This window comes from Leishmania braziliensis, chromosome 7 (genome assembly GCF_000002845.2).
Source record: "Leishmania braziliensis MHOM/BR/75/M2904 complete genome, chromosome 7".
Taxonomy (NCBI): domain Eukaryota; phylum Euglenozoa; class Kinetoplastea; order Trypanosomatida; family Trypanosomatidae; genus Leishmania; species Leishmania braziliensis.
The window spans coordinates 469,628-491,995 of NC_009299.2; the positions used below are offsets into that span (position 1 = coordinate 469,628).

The following is a 22,368-nucleotide window of genomic DNA, read 5'->3' on the forward strand; positions in this document are numbered from 1 at the left end:
TTTGTGTTTTCCACCGCTTCGCTTCGGTTCCTTTTAAGTGGGGCGACGGAGTTGGCCATGGTGCGAGAAGAAGGATAGGTATCGACGTGTGGAGGTGGCGGGGTGGGTGGGGACAAACAACAGACCACCCCCCCACACCATCTCCCTTTTCCTTTCCCCTTGGACCGAGCCAACCTGGCCGGACACGGACCCACGAGCCAGAGCACCACCCCCCCCCCTTCCTTACGCTCTTCCCAGCGCTGCTGTCGCTGCTCCTCTCGCTTCTTCCCATTGTGTTTCTTCGCTATCACATCTGTTTTGGTGTATGCACGTACCCCCCTTTCCGTCGCTCTCCTGTGCGTGGGTCTCTGTCTGTGCGTAAGCGTCTGTGTGCGTCTCTCGCGTGTGCTCGGCCATCATTGCCCAAAAGGGGGGAGCGCGCAGAAGAACGCACACGACAGCGGGTAGACTCGGATCCACGTCGGCATGAGCGCTTCCGCCTCTTCGTTTGCCTCCCCAGCCCTCGCAGTGGGCCGATCCTCGCCCAATGCACGACCACTGCGACCCCTTCAATCCACCGACGCTGTCTCCACCGAGCACGCTGGCGCACACGCGACAGCGCCAACCGGTCGCCCACTGTCGCGGGCGTCGTCGTCGCAGTTGATCTTCACACAGCCTCCAGGGGAGCCGCTGCGGGCGAGACCCACCACGTCTTCGTTAGAGGAGCAGGAGCTCTGCATAGGCAGCGCCGCCGTGGCGGATGAGCGAATGCAGAGGACAGAGCTGCTGGGGCTGATCGCGCGGTTCAGCAGGTCACTGATGCCTGTCACGGAGCGGCTTATTCGGCTGCGCGGTGCTCTCAAGGGGCTGCAGGAGCAGCTCATCGTCACCACTCCAGCAGCTGCAGTCGTTTCCGCGACAAGTGGCGCCTCCGCCGGTGCGTCCATCTCCTCGGTGAACGTGTCGGAGGCAAGCCCATCTCCACGCCTGTGCGTGGCGGGAGCGTCGGATGTGGATGTGGAGGAGGTGCTCTATTTCCTTGTCCACCGTGATCCGCCACCGCACCGGCGCGGAGCCGGCTCTGGAGTGGCTAGAGGCGCGAGTGGCATTCGTTCCCCTGCCTTCAGCAGCGGCAGCATCCCTGCTGGACGTCCTCCTATACCGGACGCCGGGCTGCTTGTTACCCCGCGTACATCACCGTCCAGCACCATGCCACGAAGGTGGTCTCGACTCGAGTCGGGTGGTGGCGGGGCAGAGGCAAACGTAATGACCTCCGCCAGTGGGCTGTGGCCGACCAGCGCCATCGGCTTCGGTGACGCCTCCTGCCCGTCATCGCCGTCTGCGCCATCCTTTCGATTCCCCTCCACTCCACCCCTGGCGCTGACGCACGTGTCTGGCGCCTATGCGATGATGCACGACTCACCATCCCCCAGTGCGATCAGTCACCCTTGCAGTCCGTTGATGATAGACTCACCATCGCTCGACCAACTCCCGGTGCCCATGGTGCACTCGTGCATTGCATCTGGTGTACACCACTGTGGTGTGCAGGGGTCGCAGGACAACGTGGCAATTTCCTCTTACCCCCGACAAACTGTGCCCTCGCCGCCGCTGCCTGCTATGGCGTCCGCGACGACAACCTCAGCGACGATCAGCGCTGCTGCGCACAACTTACATCAGCACCGTGCCCTCTCCCCCTACCCGCCTCTCTTGAGCGTCACCGCTGGCGGTCCGCAAGCTACAACACCGCCACCTCCGCTCCCGGCAGCACCGGCAAACCACCACGTGTGTCGGGTGCGTTCAACGAGGTCGCTGGAGTCCCGCATGCTTCTCAGCTCACCTTTTGGCGTGGTAGCGAAGGATGCCGAGGCGCCGAGCTACGAGTCGCTGCCGCAGATGGTGCCCCGAGACACCTCCTCGACGGTGGAGGTAGCTAGCGAGGAGGGTGCTGAGAGCGCGTCGACGCCGTCCATGAGCCTTTCCTCCACCATGCCTGACCTTTCCGCGACTCCTCTGCCGCCACTGCCCGGGTTCTCCACATTGACAACACTGGAGGTGAGTGGCGTACCATCGCGTACCCCATCGCTACAACCTGGTACTTCCACGGTGGTCTCGCTAACATCGCCAACGCACCAGAGCATCATAGTGCCAGGGGCGGTGAACTACACTGTCGGGGCCAGCAGCGGCGCTGCCGTCACGAGCTTTCGGCGCAGAACGGGAAGCAGTCAGACCTTCGCTGGGTCGTCTCCCTCGCCTGCTTGTGAATCTCCGGCGTCGCCGACGCCTATCATGATCAACTCGCTTCAGCGCACTTCGTCGCAGTGCTCGGAGGTGAGCGAGCAGCTGCATCGTCATCACCGGTCGCTGCTCGGCAGCTCCGTGCTGCCCGGGGCAGCGCGCTTCATCACCTTGCCGACACCATTTTTTCCGCGGGCGGGGGTCAGCGGGCCGGGCAGCGGAGGCCGAAGCCTTCGCGAAGACTCTACCATCCTCTCCCGCGCCTCCTCCGTCGCCGCACCGGCAATGCGGTATGTACAGCGAGTGCAGCGCCGTGTACTGACAGTCAGCCAGATGCAGCTTCGACTCTCCGCATGGGACCTCTTCCATCCAGAGCACATCGGCGCCCACTATCGGGCGGCATTGCAGGCCACTGCCGCGGCCTCTGGGGTCACGAGCCCTTCCATTTCACCGACCTCGGGAGAGCAAAGTAAGCGGCGGGCAAAGAATGGGCGGGAAAGTGGCATGAGCAGCAGCGGAAGCAGGCTGAGCAACTCTCGGTACCAGGAGTACTCGCAGCACTCATATGGCACCAACGCGGTATCGGAGATGTCGCAGCGCGCGCTGCCGGGCCCTCATTGGCTGGTTAGCATGATCGAAGACAGTGTTTTGCGCTATGAGCCGCTGCCGTCCGCTGAGCAGCCGCCGCCGTTCATGCAATCCCCGCCGGTGGCCACCACTTCCGATTTCATATTTCTCTGTGTACCCTACGAGACTCTCGCGCGCGGCATGGAGCAAGAGGTGCGGCGCGGCAGTGGTATTAACTCGAGCAATCTGTTCGGTGTCAGCGCCGACGGCGTCGGTGTGTCCGTTAGTGGCGATGTGGAGGTCGAGGAGGTGGCGGCGGTGCTCGACATCCTTTTCGGGCTCTTCAGCGGCACCAAACAACATCATTTACGAGGACAGTCGCAGCGGCCGCAGCCACACAACGCCACCTCAGAAGCAAAGTCGAGGCTCGAGAGGGTGAACAGCGCCAGCGGCGGCGGCGACGGCGAGCAACATGTAACGGACAGCTTAAGCTCCTACCCGCACGTCGCCACTAGGTCTTTCATTGACACCATCAGGGAAGGGAGCCATGATGATGAGATGGCCCTGCATGAGTCCACCACCCCAGAAGCTTCATCGCAGCGAGTGCGAGTCTTCACGGCAGGCACCTCCTCTGCTGCTGACTTCCCATCATCCACCTCGAAGCGGCTGGAGTCCACAGGAAGTCTTGACAGCGATACTGCTATCTTGCCGCCTCAGTATCATATGGTGCCAGGGCTACCGGTCTCCTCGAGTGACGAGTGGTTGCTGCCGCTGCGGCAGGCCCTTGTCGATCGCACGATCTTTCTCCTCGTCAAGCCCGGCTATGAAGAGTCGCCGAAGACAAGTGGGCACCGTGCAGGCATGTCAAGTCGCACCGAGGACGCGGACGGCGCCTTTGACAAACGAGTAGTACACCGTTTTCTGAAGTTTACCAAGACGCACTATGGAGTCACAGTGCAGCCATGGCGCGTCACCATCTTCAGCTACCGTGACGCAACGCGAGCCCGCAACGTGATGCTGGCTCTCTATGCCCAGCGGCTACGCCAGCAGCCACAGCAGCGACGTCGACTAAGCATCAACTCGCATTCGAGTGCAGAGGCGCTGCCGCAAACGCCTCGGTCCTGTAGCGCCGGCGAGGACGATGTAGCTGGAAAAGTTGCTCCAGCAGGCTGCGCAGATGCGTTCACTGGATCTACCACATCGCCTGCCCCCCGCAGCGGCGCGCGCCGCTCCTTCATCTCCACGCATGAGTCTTCGTGCATAGCAGCTGAGGTGCCGGCGAGGACGACTCCTGGCAGGGGGCAGACGCTGGACGGTGCATCCCTTGCGTCGGCTTCGCGGCTCACACTAGCGTCTTTGGTTAGCGGCAGCGAGGGTCGCCGTGGTTGCCGTGATGGTCCCAGTTGCCCACATGACAGTGAGAGTGGTCAGAGGGAGTTTTCTGGCGCTGCCTACGCTTTGCTAACACAGTCGTTGTGCGTTCCGCCGCTTTCGGTGGCGCTGGCGCAGTACGCTCCGCTGCTCGAACGTCACACCGCCTCTCGCGCCTGCTCCCCAGCCAGATTTGCAACCGGGACAGGGCTTGCTGTCAGTACGATGGACGAGCCCGCCGAGGGCGCCGCCCCGGCGGACGTGAGTGACAGCGGCGTGGACGCTGTCGCGGCGGCGGTGGCCTGCACACATGTGGAGGAGGTTACGTGGGGCTCCAGCGGCGCTGCTGGAGTGGGCAGCGCTCTACGTTACTTCCAGCACGCCGCAGCCACGCATCGCGTGCCAAGAGCGGGATTTTTGGTAATGGCGTGGTCGTGGCAGCTCTCTGCGCTGCTGCCGGTCATTATAAAAGACGCACAGTCGCGATGTAATCGACTGCGGCACAGCAGTCGCCATGCCCAGCACAAACTGCATGGGGTGCAGCGAAGTGTGGAGCTTCACCTGGCCGCCAGCCCAGCCAAGAGCGTGGCGGCCCTGGAAGTGCGGCTGCAAGTGGGCTTCCACGAAGTGGCACAACGCTTTTTGCAGGACCTCCGCCGACTGTTTATCTCGGCAGGCTCGGCCATCGCTGCCACTGATTCCTCGCCCGTCTCCAAGGCGTCGTCGTCGTCGTCGTCCGCGTGGCCAGCAACAGGCCCGTCGGCATACGGACAGCGACAGCAGCAGGTGCCGCCCTTGGCACCACTGGATGCACTGCTGGTGTACGACTCTCCGGCTCTTCGAGAGGCATACCAGCGCCTTACTCGGGCGGTCTTTCAATTCCACGCCTTCTACCTTGCAGGGCAGTTCGCCTTCGATACTCGGAGCCCAAGGGAGTTCTCGCGGACTCATCAGGATGTGGCACATGAGAGAAAGCCCTCGCAGCCACCATGGGCAACTTCCGTGTACGAGCAGTGCTACAGGGCTCTCCGGGAGGCAATGTGCCGCTCGCAGGTACAACTGTATACACCACTCAGGAGCTGCAAAGGCCTCACCGTTGTCCCACCCGGCGAGTCGTGCACGCGACCGGGAACTCCCTCCCCTGCGCCGCTGCCGCCACCCGTGCGAGCGATCACCTCCGCCACTGCCACACCGACACGTCCTGCTTCTCGCCCCACCCCACCACACAGAGCAACTCCGGCGCCTATGACCGCAAAAGGGGAGACCGAGGAGGTGCCGATGCCGAAGGTGGACCTCCGATCCAGCTCCCGCCCCCGCTGCCACTCCTGCCTCAAGAATGCTGCAGGCTCGGCGACCTCATCGGTGAAGGAGTCCACACCGCTGCGACCTGCACCGCGTAGCGAGCCAATCGCTGCGTCTCACCCGGTGGCTGTCAAAGACGGCAGCGATGGACAGCCACTGCGGCAGTTCTTTTCAGCACCGTCGTTTCTCACCTCCGCGGCATGCGAGCCTGCCGCTACGGCGTGTCCGGGGGTCGCCAGTGCGGAGTCCACAGCTACGAAGAGCGACAAGGACTCTGGACATGGTGTGTCTAGAGAGGAGCGCACGACACAGAGGAGACCTTCACAGCAAGCGAGCGACGGGGCCGCTGACGTTGACAGCATCTCCCGACTCGGTTTCGAGGCGCTTCAGCAGCGCTGCCTCATCATGGAGCATCAGCTCATTGCCCACGTTTCGCAGATCAACACAGAGATTATTAACTTCCTGCTTGCCACTTGTGTGGCTGCTGTGCCGCACTTGCAGCATGACTGTGTGGGCGCAGAGCTGGCGCGGGTGAAGGATGCACATGCGGAGATCGTGTCCAGTTTCACGGCGGTGCGCGGGCGTAAGGACGCTGCGATTGCGATGTCCCACCTCTACGCCCGGCTCGAGGAGTGGGGCGCTGACATGTCCCACCTGGTCTCCGTTGTGCGGTCGCGACCGCACCTCGAAAAATTCATTACACAACTGCGCGCTGTTCTGTGCGAGGATGAAGTGCGCGCGCTTGCAGTCTTCCGCGGTGGGTCCGATGGTGGCCAAGAGTCGGAGGACGCGATGCGGCAGACATCGCAGGTCTCTGACACGCCACTGTCGTCGCCGAGTGCTGCAACGGCGGCGCGACGTAGGAGTGGTGCAGCTGCGGTAGGTTCACCTCTGATAAGTGGTGCCGCAGGCGCCAGCGATCGCCTTAACTCACGGCAGAGCGCATCGAAGGGATCGGCAGAGCAGCACGCGGCCACATCTTCTAGTCTGAGGAGCACTCCTTGCGCCTTCGCCTCGAAGCCCTTAGCGGTGGTGGTGAGCCACCGATCTGCTCGGATGCTGCGCTACTACATCTGTCTCGCCTGCAAGCAGCATGGCACCACCAACGGCAGTGGCACCCTCTCCGACACTGGCACCCTCGTTAACGCGCAGCGTAGCGGCGTGTTCGGCGACATGTTAGCATCTCCGTCGCCGTCCCGGTCGCTGCACTCTGTTCAAGGTGGCATCTCAACGCCGATATCACTGCACCGTAGCTCACGCGTGAAGGAAGCCGGCGGTGGGCGCGGGGTATTGGACTCCAGCGTTTCTCTCTCCAGCATGTCGGCCGCGTGGAATCGAGAGGAGCAGTGTCTCCGCGCAGAGGGCAGTGGCCGCAGCCAGCGTGCCTGTGGTTCTGGTGGCACAACATCGACGACAGTGGCCGCCTTTTTCGCCTCCCCGTCGCAGCCACCGATGGCGGCCGTGTCCGCAGAGATGCTCGCGGCGCTGGAGGTCGTAAAGCAGGGACCCCTTACGGCCCAACGGCATGCTTCGGCGCCGCACGCCCTGCCCGATGCCGAGCCAGGGGCGATTGCGCTCAGCAGAGACGGCTCGTTGGCCACGCCGACGTCGACTGGTGGTATCTCAGCCACGCACGAGAACAAGCAAGCGCTCAATCCAGCTGACGGCCCGGAGCTTCGACAGTTTGTGGTGCCCGTGAACACCAGCGCGGCGGCAGCTGCTGCACCCCGCTGCGCCGACGCAGGTGGCAGCGCGTGGACGACACAGCTGGCGCAGTGGCGCTCCACCATGACTGAAGCAGAGCGGCCGGCTCATGACGCTTCTGCGGCGCCGTTGCTATGGATTGTTCTGGACGCGTGGGATGAGACGCTGCTCCGCATGCCCTATGGCCTATTGCTCCATGTCGACACCGCCAGCTACGCTGAGTCTCTCAACCGCATGAGTGGTGACCTCATGAAGATGCAACAGCGATGGTCGAGTCGCTGCAAAGATTCGCTGGCGAGAGTCAAGCGGCAACTCAAGGCCATGGAGGACGACCTCAGTAGGATCTGTGATGAGAGTGGTCGGGCACGTGTCGAGTACGTCCAGGAGTTGCGGGCCGTGTTCGATGCGGCCTCCCTCTTCGCTGCCCCCGGTGTGACCTCTTCATTGAGTGCCTAACTCCTCTCTGTGAGTTTGTTTGGGCAGCGCTTAGAGCCGAACTGCCTACGGAGAGCACAGGAGGAGAGCATGGAGGGGTAGCAGGGGGTGGGGCGCCGCGCGGCAGAGAAGACCATCTCCTCTGCCGTACTCACGCCCCTTCCCCTTACTCGCCTTTTCCGAGCGCGGACAAGCTGTTTGGATATTTTCCTCCACTTGCTGAGCGGGGGCACACCTCAGTGCGTGGTGTCTCAGGGCTCAGCACCCCCCCACTCCATGTGGGGAAGCCAGGCAGCCCCCGCCATTCCTGTCAGCGCCGAGCCACTTCTGGTGCTGACGGGGCCCAGCGCCTGCGGTGTGGGGGAGGTCCGAGCGGTGTCTCGCCGCTGACGTCGACGGTGAGGGCCTGGATGGCGCTGCGTCGGAGCGACCTGCGACAGTGAGCAGGTGTGTGCCACCCATATTATGATGGGCAGCGTGCCAGGGGGTGGGGTGGGGCGTACGCGTCTCTCCCGGCCTTCGCCGCCCAGTGGCGTGGCGAGACTGGGTGTGTCTCACCTCCCGAGGGGTGCGCCGCGTGGCGACCAGCGGAGCGGGTGGCTGGGTGGAGTCCGAGGCCGAGGGCCGTGCTGAGATGACCGGGTGCGCGCACTGCTGTAGGGTGGGTGTCTACGCCTGCTTCGCGCCACGTGCATGGTGCCTGTGGCAGGCCGGTGCTGGTGGTGGTGGTGGTGGGTGTGCCGGGTGGCGGATGGGCTCGCGCGCTGCTGTACGGCGGCGAGGGGACACGGCGAACGGGCGAAAACTCTCTTGCTTTCTCTCCTTTCAGCTTCTTGATGTGCAGTAACGTGAGAGCGCGTCACGATATTGAAGGCCTGTCTGTCTCTCTCTCTCTCTGTGTGCCACCCATCAGGGTAGCATCCGGATCTCTTTTCATCTCCGCCGGTCTCGCTGAGACTGCACGTTGGAAGAGGCGGGCGTCGAGTAGTGTGCCGCTGAACGAAGGGCGCGAAGGGATGAGAATGGAAGAGGAGGTCAGCTAAGAATTCAACACTCGTCAGGGCGTGTAGAGGGGCCAAGGGAGAGAGAGAGAGAGAGGGGGGGATAGGGATGATGAAGCGGTATGGGTGTGTATGCGCTCGATGGTAGGCGTACCCCATGTTTAGCTTTGCCATGGAGACACTCTCAGCCCCCCCGCGCTTCTTTTTGTTGCTCATTTCCACGATTTCGTGACTCTGACGAAGGAGATGAGGAAAGAGGGAAAGACGACGCGTTGTGGTACGCTGAGTGCGACACGCACGCATGGAAATCGGGTACTCTTTGGCTGTGCTTTTACGATCTCCTCTCTGCGCTGGCCTGTGCTGCATCAGCAGCCATGTATGTCTGTGCCGCTCGTTCAACTTCTCCTGCTCTCGCTCGCGGTCTCCCCTCCCCCTGTCGGCTCGTTTTTTCCCCTTTCACTAGTGAACAACTCTCGTGCTGTGGCCATCAGTGAGGCAGTGCCAGCCGCGCAGAGTTTCTGCGTACTCTGCGGTGTGCAAACGAGCACCAATGACCGACTTCACCGCGCTGCGCGCCAACTGTACGGCGCTTTTCGACACCGCAATGCCGCCGCTCCTGCGTGGCTCGGTTCCGTCCGCACCATCCGTCGGCGTCTTCTCTACCTCTCAACTGGACCGGTGCTCCATGTACGCAGGCCTTCGCGCTGACAGCGCTGTGGGGATGAGTGTTGCACCATCGGCCACCTTGGTGTCTAGCCGCAGCATGGAGGCGACGCTGCTGCGGCGGGAGTGGGAGCTTCGCAGCGAGTATTATCGGCTGTACGCCGAAGACCAATGGCACATACGCCAGCAGCGCGAGGAGCAGCGCCGACAGGATGACAAGGCGGAGCGGCAGCGCATGATCGAAGCGGCTCGAGTGATTGAAGAAGAGCGCGCGCGGCGTGTGGCGGAGCAGCAGGAGCACCTTCTTCAGAAGGAGCGAGAGCTCGAGGAGTGGAAGCTCGAGCGGCTGAAAGAGGCCAACTCAGCGCGTCGTCAGCAGCAGCAGGAGGATGAACGCCGTCGCGAGCTGCAGCACGAGCGTGAGCTGGCCCGCGTCAAGGAGGAAGCGGCCTCGGGGAGGAAAGCTGAAGAGGTGAAGGTGGCGGTGGAGCAGTCGCTGCAAAGGATGCAGAGCACCATGCAGGAGCAGCTGCGCGAGGAGGTGCGCGCGCTGGAGGCAGCGCACAGGTCTGAACTCACACGTCGCGAAGAGGAGTGGGCGACTCGCGTGAAGGCGATGGAGATCAGCCGAAGCACGGAGCTGGCTGAGCTCACGCACCAGCTGCAGCTCGACCAGACACGCGCCACTCGCAGCGAGGAGCAACTGCGCGAAGCCCGGGACCAACTCACGAAGCTCTTACAAGAAGTCGATCAACTGCGTGTTCAGCTGCAGTCGGGCGGCCCGCGCTTCGAGCGGGATCGCGAGGCGGCGCAACGGCTGGCAGAGACGCATCGCAGCGCGATAGAGCGTCTGCAACTGATGTACGACGATGACAAGAGGGCGCTACAGCGCCGCTACATGGAAGACCGCGACCGCGCCAAATATGAGCAAGATCGCCGCGCTGAGGAGCTCAAGGAGAGCCACGCTGCGGTGCTGCGCGGCAAGGACAGCGAAATTGACCAACTCAGTGACCGTGTTCGACAGCTAGAGCGCGAGCTGCAGGATGAGAGCACAAAAGTGGCGTTGCTGCGTACGAGCGGGGAGCAGACGATCCCCGTGAGTGTCGAGAATGCTCGCCTCAAGGATGAGGTGCGGCAGTTGCTGACGGCCAAGGCAGAGCTGGAGGAGACCACAAAGCGACTGGAGCGCAATCTGCGTGAGGCTGACGGGCGGGTAGAAAACCAAAACAAGCAGCTGCGGACGCTGCAGGCTGACACAGTGTCGGGCCAGCGTCAGCTGACAGAAGCCCGGGATGAGCTGCGCCGCGACAATGCCGACCTCAAGAGCCAGATCGCTATGGTTCGGAATAGTTATGAGGAGGAGGTGATGCGGTTGCAGAAGCAGCTCAAGAGCACAGAGGAGGTGGCCACCCAGCATGTCATGCAGGATATGGGGCAGAGCGCGCGTGAGGCGGTGGAGAGGGCTGAAGAGGCTCGTCGCAGCACCGAGAACAGCCTTGCAGAGGTGATGCGCAAGCTGAAGTTCGCTGAGGAGGAGGTGCAGTCGTCGAGGCGTAACGCTGAGGCAGCGCAGTATGACGTCGCTCAGGCACAGGGCCGCATTCAAGAGCTGCAGGCGAAGGTAGAAGAGCGCGCCGCGCAGGTGCGCGCGTTAGAGACTGAGTTGCAGAGTAAGGTCAATTTGGGCTACGAGGTGCGGGAGGCAAAGGAGCGGGCGGAGCGGCTGCAGGCCGAGTACGATGCGGAGCGCGAGTCGCGCCGCAGGCAGCACGAGGCCGCTCTAGAGGCGAAGGACCGAGAGCTGCAGCAGTGCCGCGCCGATATGCTGGCAGTGAAGCAAAGGTTTCACGCGCTGCGAGCGGAGAGCGACACCTCCAAATTGGATCGTGAGGGTCACCAGCAAAGACTCACTCGCCAACTCACGGAGAGGGAGGAGGAGGTGGCGCAGTTGCGCCGGCAGCTTGAGGACAGCCGGCAGTCGCTTCAGCAGTGGAAGGCGACCTACGAAGAGCTGCAGCAGAGCAGGGACACCAGCACAGATGGCTACCAGAAGGTCGTTCGCGAGCGGGACGAGGAGCTGCAGGAGTGCCATCGCCGGCTGCGCCAAATGCAGGACGAAAAGGCCGAACTGGAGCACCGTATGCGGGCCGAGGAGGCTGCCCGAATCTCCGTCACTGCGCAGAGCAACGACGTACAGCGGTCGCTGCGTGAGCGAGAGGCGCAGATCGAGCAGCTGGAACGCGAAGTGCGCGAGTTGCGGGCACAGCCGGCGCTGCTGTCGGCCCTGGCTGTGCCTGTCGCGTCGCCTCTTCCCCCTTCTGGGTCACTTCCACCTTCTCTGCCTCATGCGCCAAAGGCTCCGCTGCTCTCCAGTATGACACTAGCGAGCGCACCCCCTATCACCGCTGACATCACACCCACCTCATGCGCAGCTCCACCGTCGGTGATGCTGCCTGCGAGCACACCGAAAGCGCCTCTTGTATCAACGCTGCACAGTACTGGCGGCCCGACTGCGGCCCCGCCGGCCCCTGTTAGCGCCTGGGATGGCTTGCCACCACCACCGCGGCCTTCATCGATCCCAACTGCAGAAAAGTCTCACGTCATGGCGGTGCCGTTGACGCGCTCCCTCGACCACGGCACGGCTTCGACCGATGGCACCACGGAGGGAACCCCGCTGAGCATCCCCGTCCCAGTTTCGCTGTCGCTATCGCCATTCCAAGTCGGCCGGCAGAGCGGCGATGGCCCATCGCTGACAATCGCCGTTCCCACTCCTGCCGGCGCCCTCTCCCACACCGCGTCAGCAGCGGAGTACGCGATCTCGCCAGCTCCGATAACCGTCGCCCCGCGCAGTCCCCATAGCGGCGCTACGGCGGTGCAGGCGGTACACGTGCCGTCGACCCCTGCACCGCCGCCCCTCCTAGGCGCGCAAGTGACTCCCACCGGTTCCACCAGCTCCTTCGCATTGCCCTCATCCACGGCACCGCCGCCGCCTGTCCTGTCCGTGGCCGGGGGCGTCCTCAGCGGTGTCGCTGGTGGTCCCACCCCAGTGCCAGTGCCGGTGCTCTCTCCGCACGCCACCGTACCGGTTCCCAAGGCCGGTGTTCCAAGCGTACCCGTGTCCGGCCCCTCTTGTGCCTCACCGTCCCCGTCAGCTGGCGGGTACGGCGCGTCACCGCCACCGCCGCCGATTCCGGTACTGGTAGCAGTGCCGTCCTTCACGAGCACTTCTGCCCTCGCGGCGTCGGGCAACGTGGACAAGAGTAGCCGGCACGACCACCGTAGCCATCGCCACCACCACCACCGCACTTGAATGGAGCAGTATGGGTGGGACAGGGAGCGGCTCCAACTGTTTGCCCTTGACGTTGACCTCCTCCCCCAATGTATATGGAGTGAAGAGCACGTATATATGTGTGTGCGTCGGCTGCCAGTCCGTGAGCTCCTGCGCTTGTCCTTGCGCGAAGAGAGAGGGATCGTTGGTGGGCTTCGGGCTAGAGGCGTTGGGTCCATATCGCCACCGCAGCCACTCCGCGCTACTTTGATGCTGCGCGTCGGGGCAGTTTCCCACTCCCTCGTCGTCGCCTTTTCCTCTGTCCACTGTACGATTTACTTTTCTGCTGTTGCTGTTCTGTGTGGGCGCAGGCGTGTGTGTTGTGTACTGCTGCCCTCCTCTGGGTGGGTGCCAGTGGCCTACTTTGAGAGTAAACCACAGACGTAGCGGCGTGCCTGTGCACCCCATCTTGGCGACAAATCTGCGCCCCCCTTCCCGTCCTTCTCTCTCCCCCCTCTCTCTCTGTCCGTTATGTGGCGCCTTCTGAGTGAGCGGCGTAGGGGGATGGAGGGACCGGGAGCGCGTGGGTGAGTGGAGAGGGACTGAGGATGGGGAAGGAGAACGGCAGGCGGTGGTTCGTCGTTCTGATCCCCCCTCCTCTCCTCTTTTCCTCAAACGCGCTGGTACTTCACTCACCCTCTTCCCTCCCCAAGGAGCTACACGGACCAGGGATGCCAGGCATGGTAGAGGGAGGCAGAGAGACCAGAGTTCCCTCCTCCTCTTTTCTTTCTTCCGTTAGACGATTGACTTATATCCCTGGGCGGAGATCTCTCTGTGTGCTGCCGATTCGTTGGTTGATTTTCATACCCCCCCTCTCTCTCCCGCACGCACACACGCACGCTGGGGGAGATGGCGGGAGAGAGAGGGGGGATGGTGAAGATGCGTTGCGCTCACTTGTTGATGTTTCCCCCATACTTCCATTCATATCAGCCAGCCGTCACGGCTACTGTTGGTTGTCCTCTCTCTTTCTCTCCCTCCCCTCTCTTCTACCCTGCCCATGCGTAGCGCCAGATCGAAACAGCAATAGGAACCCCTTGACCCAGCGGCTATTCCCCTCACCCCCTCCCGCTTCCTCAGCCTGCTGCTGCAGCGCGTAGGTGGAGAGGGAGAGGCGATGAGAGCAATGGAAGCACATTTCTGTTTCTCCGCATCTTCCTCTGCCAACCTGTAACCCGCATAAGGAACTCCGTGTAAACTGATCGAGGTCTCCCTGTCCCCTCTCTCTTTCACCGACACATCGATGTGGACTGTGCTGTTGCCTCTGGGCCCATTTGCCCAGTGCTCCCTCCTCTTTGCTGAGTGTCGACACCCCTAACCCGCTCACCCCCTCCTCTCAGCCTCCCCTTTCTGTGCCCACAGTGCGCACGCCTTCCTTTCCGTATACGCAGGCGCCTCCGTGTCTCTGTGGTACTTCACCAAGGCCCCCCATCCCCCCTCTCCCCTCCCCCCACACATCCACGGTGAAAGAGAGGAGGTGGCGTACTGTCCGACGTGTTGAGCAAGACGTGCGCTCTGGTCCACCGTCGCGTTTCTTCACCTTCGCTCCCTCTGCTTCTTCGTGTAGGGCACACCCACAGTCCTCTTCACACGAACACCCCGTATCCACACTCGCAACTCTCTGGAGAGAGACTCACGTACACTACGGTAGCGCATCTGAGATTTCGCTCATTTTTGCCCTCTCGCTCTCTCTCTCTCTCTCTCTCTCTCTCGAGCATGGCATCGACTCTGCCGCCCGCGTTCGGCTGCGAGCAGCAGCGGAGTTATGCTTTCTCCATGCAGTGCAAGCGCTCCCTCACCCCGACGCTGACTCATCAGTTCGAGGTGACGTGGCCGTGGCCAGTGGTGCAGAGCAGAAGGCGGTCTCGCGCCGCCGGCGGTGCTGACGACGCTCAGGGTTTGGTGAGCTCGTCGGCCACGCTCCAGGGCAGCGTTTTCAAGGATGACGAAGCAGAAGAGGGAGGGGACGAAGTGAGAGAAGGGGTCGAGAAGGGAACCACGAAGGAGGGCGTGCCCACCTCGCCGACGTCCGGCAGTGACGCATCTGCCGCGACGTGCCGCAGCAAATCACCGCTGTGGAGGGATCGATGTCACTACGGGTGGCCCACTTTCATCCTTGACCTCTCGAGCGACCCGTTCCTTGGCCGGCATGAGACACGTCGCGTTGGTGTGCTTCTCTCGCCAGGCCATCGCTGTCTCTTACCCCTGGTTGAGCTGGATGAACCAGAGCCTCTGCCAGACAAGGCTGGTGTGGCTTTTTGGCGAACCGCCTTTAAGCCACCCTCCCACAGGGCACCCGCGTTGTCATCCTCCTCGTCTCTCAGCGTCGCCAACCCGCCTCCGTGCTGCGCCGAGCTTCTCGTCGGCGAGCTTGCAGAGATTGAGCGGGCAGTCCGGCAGCGTCATGAGATGGCGACTACGTCATCCCGGTGCAACACGCGTGCATCGATGAAGCCGTCGTTTCTCTCTTGTATTTCACTTGAGCCCCGCACGCAGCTCAGTGCACCCCTGCTGGAGGCCGGAGGAGAGGGGAGCTTGTTGACGCAGAGCACTGATTGTGCATTACAATGCGTAAAGCGAGAGGAAGAGACGGCGCCCGCCGCAGCGGTGAGTTCGGCTCCGGGGCGTGATCCTGAGAGGATGGATACGATATCGAGCTCAACGGCAACGTCAGCACAGTCGCAGCGAGGCTCAGCCTTCGCACCGAAGAGAGTCCTGAGCTTTTTCTTCTACACCATTCCGTTCCGCCTTCGCTGGCTCTCCCAGTTGCCGGGGCGGATTGTCGTCTCTCTGCCATGCGAGGAGCGGCTGCTGACCCTGTACGCGCCTCATGGAAATGGCAACCATCGCAGTGCACCACAACCCTCACCGTCGTCGGTGCCTCGAGGTGGAGGTACCGCTCCGACTGAGATCATTGCCCTCTCGCAGGTGCACAGCTACGCACTGCCGCGTGGTGTAGTCCCGCTGGATCTCTCGGAGGTGTTTGACCGACCATTTCTCGCCATTGGCACGGCTGAGCACGGGGTGCTGCTGTGCCACCTCGACACGTCGACAGGCGCCGTACAGGGCATCGCGCGGTGGATTTCACTAAGGGGTTATGGGAGTTCTCTGTACCCGGTGACGCGCCTCGCGGCGGTGTTTCCTGCGCGTCAGTCGGGGCTCGCTCCGAATCGCTTCACCGACTTTCCCTCAGCACCCCCGTGGATGAGGCACGTGGCTGCCCTTGAAAGCCTCAATGACGGTGTGCTCGTGTGCTCCTCGCTGTACGAGCCCACCGCTGCTGTTGTTAAGCTCGGCGTGGCCGCAGTGGGCGTGGTGGAGGACTTCTCCGTCCTCCGTGGCGTCGACACGATCCTCGACGTGAGCGCGACTGTGCAGCCCGATTTAGGGCCACTTGTCTGCACAGTCTCACGGAAGCTGGTGCGGTTACGTGTTGTTGACTCCGCGGCCGAAGAGGCGGAGCGGCGCACTGCGCTTCTCAAGAAGAAGCTGGACTCCGGTCTTGCCGATCGCGTACCTCCGTGCCTGACTCACGACCGGATGGTGCGGCTGGAATGCCCGCTTCTCCACGTTGCTTCCAGCCCCGTCGTCGTGCAGTCCTTCGCTGAAAAGTACGTGAGTCGACGCAACTACACGAAGCACTGGCAGTTTGGGGTGGATGGCGCGAATCGGGTGATGCTGCTAGATCGGACGGTGAGCCAGTACATCCTCCACTCCACCTTTCAACTGGGCCGCCTCGACTCGGCAGCCGAGGAGGGGCGCGTGGCGCCTACCGGCTGTCTTCTACCGTTTTCCCCCACTACGAACAGCGCCAATAAAAGCGAGGCACGACTCTCTTGTGCAGGCAAACTGGAGGGTGTGCTCGACGAGGGCTGTGAGGCAGCAACAGATGGAAATGACGTCAGCATGTCGTTGCCGTTTCCTCCTCCGACGCAGCTCTCGTTAAGTAGTGGTGGGCAGAAGCGTTCGCGACCTTCGTCAAAGACCTCAAGGAACAAGAGGGCGTCTGACTCAACTGCCAAGCGTCGTGGGGCAGCAGCTGCGCTGTCCACTGCTGTTGCTAAGGGGAAAGGAGATGATGACGACAGCGATGACGAGGACGACGCATCGCCTGGCAAAGCCAGCTCGTTTTCCGACCTTGCTTCCTTGATCCCCATCGAGGATGCCTGCAGCGGTGTCGCGGTGACCTGCGTGCAGGATCAGATGATCCAAGTGGCTGCCGCCCACGACCGCGATTGCATTTCTCTCGTCACGTGGCGAATCAATCTTTCTACCTCACCACGACCGCCGACGTCCTCTGCCGCGGCAACCATCATCACGGAGGCCCTTGCTGCACCCCCCAAGGGAGGTGCACGGCCGTAGAGATGGTGCGAAGAGAGAGAACTTTGGTTCCTGCGCTTCCGCGAGCTCCTCCTCGCTTACGCTGCGATCTACAGGAATGCACACCCACCTAGCAAGCAGCAGAGACTGCGGTCGAAGGAGTATCCGGTTGCTACATGGATAAGGATAGGCACCATGGACAGCGAAGGAGGGAAAGTGGGCGTCAGCGAGGGGAAGAGGAGGCGAGGTAGTCTGCAGAGAGGGGCACTGGTGGCGATGTTGTTGGAGCCTGGCGGGAAGGGACGGAGAAGCGTGCGCGTGGGTGGTATCGCAAGCTCGGCAGCTATGCTTGTTTGACTAGTGCCTCCTCTGCAGAGTGTCTCGCACCGCCCACCATTTTGATCAAGGGCGCCCTGCTGTGTTCGCTCTTTTCATATCCCCTCCCCCTTCCTCGCCCTCCCTGGGCATCTGCGGGCCTCTCCGCGAGTATTATGATGCACGGGAGATGCACCTACGCCAATGCGCCCCCTCCCTCCCCTTTCACGCCGTCAACTCCCCTACCGCTCGTTTTACTTACGATGGCGCTGCACCATTCTACACCCGTACCCCCGCCCTCTCCCTTAACCATTCCCCTTCGCTTCTTCAAAATCGCGCCTCCTCGTTCACCCCCCCCTCCTCGTTTCTTTGGCCACGCCAGGAGGTGCACCGCAACGACGAGCTGACGAATGCTTATTTCTCGTCTTTGGGTCGTCACGGTACTGCCCTGCGTCTTGGCACCAGCCTCTGCGCATCACCCGAGTGCTCTCCTTTCGCTCATCTCCACTACCCTCCTCTTCATCATCATCTTTCTCTCTCCGTGCGTACCACTTTTCCCTTCTCACGGCTCACACTCAGCGCTCGCTGTATGGCGTTTACAGCACTTTCCCCCCCCCTTCCATTAAACGACTACGACGCCCCGCAGACACCACACCAGCATGGAGGAGTTCTACGGCATGGAGGTCTTCGTTGGCAAGACGGCAAAGCCCAGTATTTCGGCTGATCGCGTGCTGCACGTGACGCAGGTGGCGTTGCCGCCGAACGCGTCTCACGCCATTACGCTGCTTGTCAAGGCGGAGGGCAAGTCGTTTGTGCTCGCGACGCTGGACCCGCACCGGGCGCTCTTCCACATGAGCGTGGACATGCTCTTCAGCGGCAAGCAGGAACTCGCTTTCACCTGCGAGGGTGCGGCTGGTGCCGTGCACGTCATTGGGTACACGCAGCTAGCGGAGGAGGAGGAGGAGGAGGGGGAAGACATGGACGACGAGGATGACGATGACATGATGACTGGCGAGGACGCGACATAATGTGGACTCGGAAAGAGGGCGCGGTAGTACGCGCCTCGCCCATGTGCGTAGAATGTGTCTGCCTTGTGCGCCTGTAAGAAGACATCTTCTCGTTTTGTCCTACGCGTTGGGTGTCGCGCCACTGGTGCCCGAATGCCACGTCGGTGTGCCCTCACGCTGCTGATAATACAGTTGGTGTGCACGCTGATCTCGGGTGCGTACGAGTCGGTGAAGCTGAAATGGTTAGTTAGGCTGACACGGTGGGCCTGCAGGTGAACGTAAAGACGTCTGTGCGCTTGACAGCTGCGCGGGTCTGAGTGAAGGGGTGAGTGGGGGGATGGCAGAGGGAGGTTGAGTCCCACGGGGTGCCGCTTCTTTCACTGCCGCACTGCGTCTCCCTTCTCTTTTCACCGAAGCAACAGGCCAACGTAGGCACTCTGCCCGGACACACCCACCCACACACGCACCATAGACAGAGAAATGCATGACGTGCTCACCGGCCGATGACACCTCCTACCCTCTGCACAGGGTACCGAGAAAGGGAAAGGCGATGGACAAAACATAACCAACGAGAGGGAGAGCCAGCTGAGGCAACGTACCGGCACGGCGTCGTGCGGTGGACGGCGCCGCTACTTGCTCGTTGCTCAGTGGCGTACGTGTGCGAAAAATGTTTGTGCACGTGCCTCCTCTTCGACCACCCCGCGGCCGCGTACCTCCGCCTTTCCCCCCTCTCTCTCTCCCCTCCCACAACTACGTGCGACACTCCACTGTTGTGTATGCGCGTAGCTGTGTGTGTTCGCTTGCTCTCTTTCCCTGTTTGGATCGAGGTGCTCTCGTGAGTGACTTTGCTCTACAAAAGACGCTTGCTGAGCTTCTCATTTTTTGCTCGTCTCTGCACTCCATATACCCCTTCTCTCCTTCACTGCCCCCCCCTCTCTCTCTCTTCCCTTCCCACTTGTCCTTCCCCTCTGCGCGGTTAACACGCCAACTACCCCTCTCTCCCCCCGCGTGTGGATGTGCAGTGTAACTCGCCTCTGTCTTTCACTCCTAAGTTATCTTCGCGCCTAAGAGAAAACAACAACTGCAGGAGACAGTGACGCTCACTCTCTCACTCTCACTCTCTCACTCTCTTACATTGACGAGCGTTTGCTTCCCTGACGGGCCTTCTTTCCCTCGTACGTACGTGTCTCTGTTTGCCTTCCTTGAACGCTCGTACGCTGCTGTCCACCACATTAACCTCATCACGTGTTGCCTCCGTCTCTTTCTCTCCTCCTCTACGTGTTTCCCACTCACGCGCACAGACACACAGAGCGAACGTCCGCCCCTCCCCCTCCCCCAAACTCCACTTTCCTCCGTCAATCCAGTCCACCTCCAGTGTTCATCAATGGAGGGCTTTTACGGTATCGAGGTGGCCGCCGGCAAGCAGGTGAAGGCGAAGATCCCGGAGGAGTGCGCGCTGCGCGTGACACAGCTCGCCGTGCCTGTCAATGCAGCTGGCGCCGTTTCGTTCGTGGTATCCTTCGAGGGTAAGCTGTTTACGATTGCTACGCTGGACCCCAAGAGGGGTGTCTACCAGATGAGCACCGACCTTGTCTTCACCAAGGCCCAGGACGTGTCCTTCTCTGCCCAGGGCGCTGGCGCCATCCACGTCACCGGCTACGTGCAACCGATTGGCAATGATGATATGATGATGGATGCCATGGCCGGCGAGTCGGGTGAGGAGGACGATAACGAGGACGACGACGACGACGACGACGACCTCGAGGAGGTGTCGGAGACGGAGAGCAACGAGGTCGCCAGGGCCCCTGCTTCAGCTGCCGCTGGTGCGGCGGACAGCGACGACGAGGAGGAGGACGAGGAAAACCACGAGGAAAACGAGGAGGAGGAGGACGACGATGACGAAGACGGTGAGGACATGCCCCCAGCCGACCTGGATGACAGCGACTTGGGTGAAGAGGACGAGGAGGACGACGAGGAGGACGACGAGGAGGACGACGAAGGCGAGGACGACGACGAGGACGACGACGACGAAGACGACGACGTACCACAGAAGTTCCAGCGCACGGACCGCGGTGGGCGTGGTGGTGATCGTGGTGGGTTCCGTGGCGGTCGCGGCGGTGACCGTGGTGGGTTCCGTGGTGGTCGTGGCGGTGACCGTGGCGGGTTCCGTGGTGGTCGCGGCGGTGACCGTGGTGGGTTCCGTGGTGGTCGCGGCGGTGATCGTGGCGGGTTCCGTGGTGGTCGTGGCGGTGACCGTGGTGGGTTCCGTAGTGGTCGCGGCGGTGACCGTGGTGGGTTCCGTGGTGGTCGCGGCGGTCGTGGCGGTGACCGTGGTGGGTTCCGTGGTGGCAACCGTGGCCGTTACTAGTCAGCTTGTCCATGCCTAAGGGGAGGCGGTGAGCGACGTTGATCGCGGCCGAAGCAGCGAAACACGCAGAAGGAAGGGTCAGAGACGAGGACGCACAATCGCTGCTCGCTGTCAGACGCCGGTTCTCGCCTCTCGCCTCTCTCTCTAATCCCCTCATTTCCCTCCACCCCGCCTCGTTCCCGTTTGTCTGTCGCTCTTCGGCTCGTTACGAATTTATGTTTTTTTTTTTTTTCGTTCTCTTCTTCCCTCACTTCCCCCCCACCTCCTGAGCCTTAAGTCGGCTCTGTTGGCCCCCCACTACTAAGAGCGAGCACCCATTCGCACGCAGACACGCGAGGTCGCACCGACTCGAGTCCTCCTAGCCCCGCGCTCAGGAAGGTAAGGCAGAGGAAACGGACGCTTCAGGCGGGACTCTTGTTGGTGCTAGTCTTTCTCCCTCGCCGACACCAAACGTACACGCACCGGCTCTTCCCTCATCTTCCTCATCGCCAGGCGCGTTAACCGTGCCTTTCCCTTCTCGCTCTCCTCTTCCCCTGCCTTCCTGTGGTTCTCTACATCCCCTTGGCTGCTGCCGCTGGCAGCACCTCTCTCGCTGCGCCAAGCAGGAGTCCAATGAAAAAGCTGGACAAGAGAGAGGGGGTGGGGAGGAGGGGGTCAGCCTGGAGGGTCTGGCGATGATGGACGGCGCAGCCGCTCTTTATTCAGATTATCAGCGCTCCTTCCAGGCACCCGTCTCCGTTTCCATACGTTCCCACGAACGTATGCATGGACCCCTACTCGGACTGACCGATCACGGGTGGTGTGCCCATGGATGCCGACTAGCAGGAGGAGATGGATCTGCTCATACGGGGGTGTGCGTGTGTGTAACTGCCTGTGCTGACGCTCTCGTAACGTTAACAATGGCTATAACGCCCACTAGTCGTTTTTTTCCTTTTGGTTTCGGCGGCCTCCGTCTTGCATTGCTCGCATCTCTGTCTTGTATTGCTCATGGGTCGTCGTTGTCGTTGTCGGAGACGGAGCTGTGGGAGCAGCGGCAGCGCGACGACCGGGCCTGCGGATGCCCCCGCGGAGAGACGAAGCGGCGGTGTCTCCCTCAGCAGTTAGCCGGCGAAGACGTATTAAGCGGGAGCGAGTGCTTGAATCGGAAAAGACGGGATACGCGAAAGCACGGCGCAACAGCCCCAAAAGGCACCGCAAACGCACCCCACATTCGCAGCGGTTCTGCGGTGAAGGCGTCAACGAGGCGAATGTGGGGTGCGTTTGCGGTGCCTTTTGGGGCTGTTGCGCCGTGCTTACCCGTATCAAGTCTTTTCCGATTTCAGCACTTGCTCTGGCTTTGGACGTGGTCCCCAGTGATCTGCTTGGCTACACGCCGCTGCTTCTTTTCGCCGCGTTCTCTTTGGCGTTTGGGATCGTGATCGACATGTTTACGTCTAATCTGTTCGTCGAGTTCCCCAAATGAAGTCCTTGTGGGGAGGGTCTGGGGGTTCCGGAAGGGTGTCTTTACTGACGATTACGGTCTAAATGCTTCTGCGGCGGGGGAGGATTTACCCCAACCGCCTCAATCGTTTCCACCTTGCTCATGCGTCCGCTCCGATCCCATCTTCGTGTACGGTTTGGCTTTCGTGCCCGGCCGCGTTCGACTGGTCCGCCTGTCCGACCTTCGCTGGGTCTGCCTGACGCTCCAGATTGGCGGGCCTGCCCCCCGGCGCCTCCCCAGGCGGCCCTAGGTGGTGACCTACTACCCCGTTCGGCTACCTTCAACCGCCCTAGAAA

The 22,368-nt window shown here is 62.0% G+C and overlaps 5 protein-coding genes across 5 annotated transcripts; all 5 read left to right on the forward strand.

Moving 5' to 3' along the window:
• Positions 1–465: 465 nt before the first annotated feature.
• LBRM_07_1000 (conserved hypothetical protein) lies at positions 466–7,614 on the forward strand (the record flags this gene model as incomplete). Its single annotated transcript, XM_001562545.2, has 1 exon — positions 466–7,614. The coding sequence occupies one exon, from the start codon at positions 466–468 to the stop codon at positions 7,612–7,614; it is 7,149 nt and encodes a 2,382-aa protein (XP_001562595.1).
• Positions 7,615–9,279: 1,665 nt separating this feature from the next.
• On the forward strand, positions 9,280–12,567 carry LBRM_07_1010 (conserved hypothetical protein; the record flags this gene model as incomplete). Its single annotated transcript, XM_001562546.2, has 1 exon — positions 9,280–12,567. The coding sequence occupies one exon, from the start codon at positions 9,280–9,282 to the stop codon at positions 12,565–12,567; it is 3,288 nt and encodes a 1,095-aa protein (XP_001562596.2).
• A 1,731-nt stretch (positions 12,568–14,298) lies between these two features.
• Positions 14,299–16,944, forward strand: LBRM_07_1020 (conserved hypothetical protein; the record flags this gene model as incomplete). Its single annotated transcript, XM_001562547.1, has 1 exon — positions 14,299–16,944. One exon carries the CDS (start codon positions 14,299–14,301, stop codon positions 16,942–16,944), a length of 2,646 nt encoding a protein of 881 aa, XP_001562597.1.
• A 932-nt stretch (positions 16,945–17,876) lies between these two features.
• On the forward strand, positions 17,877–18,245 carry LBRM_07_1030 (putative RNA binding protein; the record flags this gene model as incomplete). The annotated part of the gene is made up of 1 exon (XM_001562548.1): positions 17,877–18,245. One exon carries the CDS (start codon positions 17,877–17,879, stop codon positions 18,243–18,245), a length of 369 nt encoding a protein of 122 aa, XP_001562598.1.
• Positions 18,246–19,608: 1,363 nt separating this feature from the next.
• On the forward strand, positions 19,609–20,592 carry LBRM_07_1040 (putative nucleolar RNA-binding protein; the record flags this gene model as incomplete). Its single annotated transcript, XM_001562549.2, has 1 exon — positions 19,609–20,592. The coding sequence occupies one exon, from the start codon at positions 19,609–19,611 to the stop codon at positions 20,590–20,592; it is 984 nt and encodes a 327-aa protein (XP_001562599.1).
• Between the last annotated feature and the right edge of the window lie 1,776 nt (positions 20,593–22,368).